We start from the raw sequence: 8,137 nt of genomic DNA on the forward strand, positions 1-8,137 counted from the left end.
GGATAAAATCATGAGTGAGGCTCACGATACCCCTTATACTGCCCACCCCGGAAGTACTAAGATGTACCAAGATTTGAAGAAGTATTTTTGGTGGGAAGGTATGAAACGAGACATAGCATCATTTGTATAGAGGTGCCTAGCTTGCAAGCAAGTGAAGGCTTTACACCAAAGGCCATTTGGAAAGTTGCAACCTTTAGAAATTCCGGAATGGAAGTGGGAAAACATTGCAATGGATTTTGTGACTAGTTTGCTCAGAACAAAGAAATGAAACACTGCAATTTGGGTAATAGTGGATCGACTCACAAAATGTGCTCATTTTATACCAATACCGATCACACACGGGTCAGACAAGCTAGCTCAGTTGTATGTTCGAGAGATTGTACGCTTACACGGTGTACTCGTGTCAATCACTTCAGACCGAGACTCAAAATTTACTTCTAGATTTTGAATGAGCTTACAAAAGGAGTTAGGCACGAGGCTAAATTTTAGCACCGCCTTTCACCCGCAGACAGATGGGCAGTCTGAAAGGACAATTCAGACCCTTGAAGATATGTTGAGAACAGTGGTGTTAGACAGAGGTGGAAGTTGGGAAGCAGTGCTGCCGTTGATTGAATTTGCCTATAATAACAGTTACCAGGCAACTATCGATATGGCACCATATGAGGCATTATATGGAAGAAAATGTAGATCACCGCTTTATTGGGATGAAGTGGGTGAGAGAAAAGTTTTAGGACCAGACATGGTCAATGAGATGGTTGAGATAGTCCGCCAGATCAGAGGGCGAATAAAAGAGGCACAAGATAGACAGAAATCTTACGCTGATGCACGTCGAACTGAGTTATGTTTTGAAATAGGAGACAAGGTCTTCCTAAAGGTATCTCCTACCAAGGGGATAACTAGGTTGGTGTCAAGGGAAAACTTAGGCCCGATTCGTAGGACCTTATGAGATTTTGGAAAGAATAGGCCCAGTAGCCTATAGGTTGGCATTACCGCCAAGTTTTGGAAATGTTCACAATGTTTTCCACGTATCACAACTCAGAAAATACGTTTTCGATCCAAAGCACATAATCCACCAAGAAGAGATGATCCTTTGCCCAGACTTGAGTTATGAAGAGAGACCAGAGGCCATTCTAGATCGAAAAGTACAACAACTCAGGAATAAGGCAATCACAACAGTGAAAGTCTTATGGAGACACCACGGACAAGAGGAAGCCACGTGGGAGCTTGAAGACAAAATGAAGGATAAATACCCCGAACTGTTTTAGAAGAAATATGCAAATTTCGGGACGAAATTTTTGTTAAGAGGGGTAGTATGTAGTGACCCGCTCTTTTATATATTTTAAATCCAGTAATGAGTGTTTATTTTTGTTCATCAGTGAATGAAAACGGTTTTTATCCTAATATGAATTCAGCTTATGATCCTGAATTTATATTGTTAAAGCAGTTAATGATATTATTTCAGAGTTATAACTGACTTAGCAAAGTCACGTTATTTATTTAAGCGAGATGGAATTTGATTTTATTTTTACTCAGATCGTGAATTATTTCCGACTCAGGAAGTTAATTAAATCTGCGGATTTAATTTAGATATCAGAGCAACGAACGAATTAAATCTACGGATTTAATTTAGATTCATTTTATAATTTATCGATTTTAGTGAGAAATCACATGTCGAAATACGAGATTTATTTAAATAAACAGTATCAAGCATATACGAGCACACGATCCATCTTACAGTTACAGAATCACCGAGACAGAGAAAATACATCAATAATTCTCCTCTACATTTTTTTTTTCCTTTCTTTTTCTTCTCTTTTTCTTTCCATTAATTTTGTTCCCCACTCCATCAACTCCACTACCCTATGCTCCCCACCATCTCCACTACCTTTGCTCCCCATCAACTCCAACACTTCACCCATTCCTTCCATTTCGCACCAGCAATCACAAAGAGAAGGAAGACTTGGCTTAACTACTTTGCCAAGATTTCAAGCTGCTCCAGTCCAGTAGTACCCCAACACTCGAAGCTAGAGTTTATTGGGTGAAAAACCGTGCATGAGGTAAGGCAGCGAATCTGCCATAAGCACACTGCTCCGGCAGTGTTTTGCAAGGCGATTCCAGCCATCCAAACGGTTCCCAAAAATTCCCAAATTAATTGTGTATCATCTTTCATACATTTTCTATATTTTGGTAAAATTTCAGAATATTTAGAGCTCGCATGATTTATTTATGAATTTGTAAACATCACTGCCCATCTGGAATACATTTTTGGTAAACAATCTTTGGGAGATCATAAGTAAAGTTTCACTCGGTGAAAACCTTTGAAACTTGAATATGTCACTCTAGACTCCCGTATCTTTCTTTTGACATCGGCCTCACCATTTTTGAGTAAGGGAAACAACCGGTATAAATTCTTGAAATCTAGTTCTTATTCCATGTACCATCCAGTAGATTTTACAAACCTACGACTTTGAGGTGGAAAAGGCCGACTTAAATATTTGATTCTCAAGCCTATCTTTCTACTGAATATTCACTGACATGTTGGGAACTTACTTGTTCAGTTTTAGAATTTTTGGTGAAGCTTAAAGTGGTTTTTTCCGATTTATGTTCTGAATCTGCCAAACTTGAACTCTTTTTGTGCACTGAACTTTAGATAGTCATATCTTCTAAACCATGAAGGTTCTTAGAGTAAATCCAACTGGAGAGTGTTATGATCTCTCCCTAGTTTCCAGATTGACCTTTGGGGTTCCCATTGGAGTTTTGTAAAGGGAGATATGAATTTTTAAAGAAAGCCCACTGACTTGGTTGTAATCTGGAAATATGAAATTTACAGATTTTTGCTTGTTAAATACCCATCTTTGAGAGGGCATATCTTGCTCGTTTGAATTGTTTTTCATTCGATTCAAATTGGAGAATGATCCTTGAAATGTCTAGTTTCCAGAATGTCTTTTGGAGCCTCATTTGGAGATCCGAGGTAGATTTGGTGTCTGTTGTAAAACAACCCCTTAAGAGCTCAAGTTGTTGAATTATTTTCTATGTATCAAAGTTTATTTTAAAGGATGTTTCGTGAAAGATTTAGTATATGTGCGTAACAAGTTTGGGACTATTTATTTTAAATGAGGTCCGTTCTTTATTTAAATTAGGATGGACTTTTAATGAATATTTTTGGGATTAAACTATTATTTCTTGATTTATATAAATTATTTTTAAGGACTTATAAATATGAATTTCGTAGGCCTACTGACCTACTGTGATCGACGGTTTGTCGATGTCTAACAGCTTTGAAAATTTTATAGCAAGTCCCTACATGAGTCTTGAGTACCCTGGTAAAATTTCAAGCCATTCCAACTTCGTATGATACTTCTTTAAAATGTAAAACCTAAACTGCACATTACTACTGAGAATTTCAGAGAACAGAGAAAAGAGTCATTTATTTCAGTAGCTTCCTGGGTGATCTAGCTTTCCAAATTTTTATGGTATTAACCTTATTGTGTTATTTAGATATCCACCAAAGTTGAGCCCAGTTTGACAACGTTTACTATTTTTCAAAAATACAAGTTTTCGATTGTTCAAAACTGCCGAACATGGTAGATCGTGGTAAAAACGTCATATCTCTCAAACCACTTGGAGTTTTCGACTCTATTTTTTTTTTATATGAAACTAGACTCGAAGATCTTTCTTTCGGTATGAGTCTCGAGTCCAGGAGATGTCGGAGTCAGAACAGATTAAATTTTGAAGTTGAGTCAGTGTAAAAGCAGAGCATGTTTTGATGATGTTTGATTGTGATTCTTATGTGCCTTATGTTGAGCCTTTTTATTTTATTTTATTTTATTTTATTTTATAACATTACTTGTTCTTATTTATTAAGCCCGATTAATTATGAGATTATAAAGCGAATAAGTTGAAGTATTTATTTTCTATTGACTACGAGGAGCGGGGTTTATTTAATTGACGGATTAGAACACCCCGAAGAGAACGGATTAATTTTTGTTAATTATCCGGCTTCATGAGACGAGACTTAGCTTTTGTTTAAATCCGATAGCCTGGATTAACAATAGAAATTCCATGATTATTATCTCAGAATAATAGTTCATGCATACGAGATTCATGCATAGTTTAATTACGCATTCTCATTTAATTGAGAATTTTCCCTCGATTTAAAGTCTTACGTTATTTTCTCGGATTAAAGGTCGAGCGCAAGAATAAGAGCTCGTCAAGGAGTCACTAATCTGTAGCAAAGCTTTGCTATCAGGTGGGTTACTTTCATATATATCAAATGAGTTTAATGTTATGTTTGAACAGTTATTTCATTGCAAAATCTTTGAACTGAAAATTATTTCAAATGTTGTCTTGCCATAAATGTTTCAATGTTTGGTATGATATCTATCTGATGTGGCTTTGCCAGTTATTATGCAATCGAATTCGGGTCCTGAGCAGTTGATAGCTATCCTGCCAGGGCTAGTGTACACCAGTGACCGTGAGTCATCTAGCGGGTTGGCCGGTCAAGTGACCGTGAGAGGTGGCCACCTCTCCGGCACACAGTTCCAGATATGATAGATTACAAGAGAACTTAGTCTGCAGACGAACTTTAAGAATCACAAATGAATTTAGTAAGCTTGGGCCTTTTTAGCGAAAAACTCCCTTGCTGTACTGTTTATGATGGCATGACAATTTACAACTTTACGAAGCATGTTATATTTCATAGTAGGCATATGTGCCCACTGAGTACTTTTGTACTCAGCCCTGCATATATTTCTAAATGTGCAGGTTAAGCAGCTGCCGATGGTGATGAAGTGACGAGCGGGACTCTTTTGTCTTATTATGTATTAATGAACTCTAGGGTTACATGTCTTCATACATGTAATCAGAACCTTATTCCGCTGCGTACTCAGAAGTTTTATGTTATTTTGGATAAGTCGGAGTTATCCGAACTTGTTAGTTATTTGAGTCTATACGACAAAAACTCTGTTATATTATAGATATCCATGTTGTTAACAATGATGAAATACGATCCTTTCTTGTTTGATTATTCCCCTTTCTACCCCCGCTTCTAAACTCCCTCCATTAGCCACGATTTCCCGGCTTAATTATCCTTAATTTTGGCCGGTCGTGACATTTTTACATCTCTGCACTCGGACGCATAGTGCCCAAATATATGACAATTATAGCACTTAATTGAAGATTTATCATACCTCGACTGCGTGTTGCTTCTCACTTGTCCACCTTTTGGAGACTCTTTTCTTTCATCATTGTTAACGAAATCTCCTCGTCCACGTCCACGACCTCGACCCATGCCTCGATCTTGGCCTTGGCCACGTCCTCTCCCGGACTGTCCACGACTATTGCTCAGACATTCTTCTTTATCTTTTGAGCTTTCTTGCATTTTTAAAAGTTGCTCCACTATATCTTGTTTCTTTTTCTATTTCTGCTCATAAGCTTGTAATGATCCCAACAAGAGATTGATGATCATCTCCTTCAAATTTTTAGTTTCTTCAATTGTTATTATTATATGCTCAAATCTTGGAGTTAGTGACCGCAATATTTTCTCCATAATTCTAACATCCTCCAAATTTTCACCATTTCTTTTCATTTGATTTGAGACCGTCAAACGTCTTGAAAAATAATCTGAGACCGATTTGGACTCTATCATATTCAACGACACAAATTCTCCTCTTAAAATTTGAAGTCGTACATTTTTAACTTGCTCGGCTCCTTTGCACGCGTTCTGGAGCTTCGCCCACGCTTCTTTGGCGGTACTCGCATTCGAGATCTTCTCAAAATCATCGTCTTCTAGTGCTTGATAAATGAGATAGAGAGCTTTCTTGTCTCTCTTTCTCACGTCTCGCGATCTATCCTTTTGTTGTTGGGATAGTGCGGCCTCGTCTTGCAGCTCCTCGTAGCTGTTCTCCACGATTTCCCAAACTTCGTGGGCTTCCAATAGCACCTTCATTTTGATACTCCAATTGTCGATGTTGCTCTTGTTGAGCATGGGGACTTGAAACGATCGATTGAAGATTCACCATATATACCACAAGTAGAACCTTGTGGCTCTGTTACAACTTTGTTGAAAATATAGATATTATATATTTGAGAGAATAGATAATGTTGAAGGATTTAATTTGTGAGTATGTGTATAGTGTGTGTGGACGTGTGTGTGTGTATATTTTAAGATATTAAGTTATCCTTAAAAATTAATATAAGTAATAGTAATAAGTATTAGTTGGCAAGTCTATTTCACGTGCTCATTTGTTCAAACCCTCGCGGCTATAAATAAGTCTTGAAAAGTTATATCCAAATCACACAAAACTCAAAATAATCTTGAATTTGAGTTCTCAAATTTTAAGGTTATGGCATCCATCAAAATCACATTATTTGCACTTCTATTTCTCGCCATTTTTACATATTCTAAGGCAACCCTGAGCCCTCTCAAAGAGACCGAAATAACACTCTACTACAAAATTTCTGCCGGTGGCCCAAATGCGACCGTGATCGAGGTCCCGGGCCCGTCAATCGGGCCCCTAAACTTCACTAGGTTCGGAGCCACGTTTGTCTCGGACACCCTGATAACCGAAGAAATCGAGGAATTCTCGGCCCCAGTCGCTAGGGGCCGGCGGTTTTTTGTCATAGCAGCCCTTGATGGATCCCAAAGTCTGTGGGTAGACTCGGTTGTGTTTATCAATGGCAAGTATAAAGGCAGCACACTGCAATTACAAGGCTCTTACTCGTTTATGGAATTGTCGGAGATGGCAGTGGTAGGCGGCACCGGAAAATTCCGTCGGGCCAGCGGTTACGCGACTTTCGAGACTGTTTACTTTGATCCCGTGAGAAGCTATGCAGTCCTGCAATCTAATCTGACTGTGCTACATTATGTTTGATAGCCCTAGATAAAGCAAAATAGATAAATAATCATGTCTTATCTAAGCGTTTGATAGCAATATTGTCACGACCGGTCCTAATTAAGGATAATTAAGCCGGGAAACCGTGACTAATGGAGGGATATTAGAAGCGGGGTAGAAAGGGGATAATTAAACAAAGAAGAATCACATTTCATCATTTAACAAAAGGAATATTTATAATATAACAGAAGTTTAGTCGTATAGACTCAAATAACTAATAAGTTCAGATATCTCTGACTTAGCCAAATAAACATAAAACTTCTGAGTACGCAGCGGAATATGATTCTGATTACATGTATGAAGACATGTAACCCTAGAGTTCATTAATACATAATAAGACAAAAGAATCCCGCTCGTCACTTCATCACCATCTGCAGCTGCTCAACCTGCACATTTAGAAATATATGCAGGGCTTGAGTACAAAAGTACTCAGTGGGCACGTATGCCTAAGTATAAAAATACATGCTTCAAAACTGTAAATTGTCATGCCATCATAAACAGTACAGCAAGGGAGTTTTTCGCTAAAAGCCCAAGCTTACTAAATTCATTTGTGATTCTTAAAGTTCGACTGCAGTCTAAGTTCTGTAATCTATCATATCTGGAACTGTGTGCCGGAGAGGTGGCCACCTCTCACGGTCACTTGACCGGCCAACCCGCTAGATGACTCACGGTCACTGGTGTACACTAGCCCTGGCAGGATAGCTATCAACTGCTCAAGACCCGAATTCGATTGCATCATTGGCAAAGCCAAAGCAGATAGATATCATACTAAAATTTAAACATTTTATGGCAAGACAATACTTGAAATAACTTTAACTCAAAGATTTTGTCATGAAATAACTTGCTTGAACGTAATATTTAAACTCATTTGATATATATGAAAGTAATGCCCACCTGTTAGAAACTTTTTGTGGTACAGTAGCTCCTTGACTGATTATTAATCTCGTGCTTGACCTTTATTACGAGAATATAAATAAGATATTGCTCGAGTAAAATCCTCAAATAATGAGATTACAGAATTAACTATGCATGATTTTTATGCATGATTTATTACTCCGAGATGATATTAGATAATCACTACTATTAATCCTCACTATCGGATCAAATAAATACCAACTAGGTTTCATCTTGCGTGGTTGAGTAATTAACTAAAATAATCCGTTCGCTTCAGGTGTTCCAATCCGCCAAGTAAATAAACCCCATTCCTCGTAGTCAATAAAAAAAATAAAATAAATAAATAAATA

At 37.7% G+C, this 8,137-nt stretch overlaps 1 protein-coding gene and 1 long non-coding RNA gene across 2 annotated transcripts; both read left to right on the plus strand.

Annotated features, from left to right (window-relative positions):
* Nucleotides 1–1,696: 1,696 nt before the first annotated feature.
* LOC131012780 (uncharacterized) lies at nucleotides 1,697–5,026 on the plus strand. The gene is made up of 2 exons (XR_009097436.1): nucleotides 1,697–2,057; nucleotides 4,187–5,026. It is a non-coding gene; the product is annotated as an uncharacterized LOC131012780 (long non-coding RNA).
* Nucleotides 5,027–6,344: 1,318 nt separating this feature from the next.
* On the plus strand, nucleotides 6,345–6,872 carry LOC131007859 (dirigent protein 22-like). The gene has a single exon (XM_057934773.1). It carries the CDS (start codon nucleotides 6,345–6,347, stop codon nucleotides 6,870–6,872), a length of 528 nt encoding a protein of 175 aa, XP_057790756.1.
* The last annotated feature ends 1,265 nt before the right edge of the window (nucleotides 6,873–8,137 follow it).

This window comes from Salvia miltiorrhiza, chromosome 2 (genome assembly GCF_028751815.1).
Source record: "Salvia miltiorrhiza cultivar Shanhuang (shh) chromosome 2, IMPLAD_Smil_shh, whole genome shotgun sequence".
NCBI lineage: Eukaryota > Viridiplantae > Streptophyta > Magnoliopsida > Lamiales > Lamiaceae > Salvia > Salvia miltiorrhiza.

Bases quoted from the DNA above. Each gene is read 5' to 3' on its own strand.
- LOC131007859 (XM_057934773.1), top strand. From the start codon at position 6,345: ATGGCATCCATCAAAATCACATTATTTGCACTTCTATTTCTCGCCATT.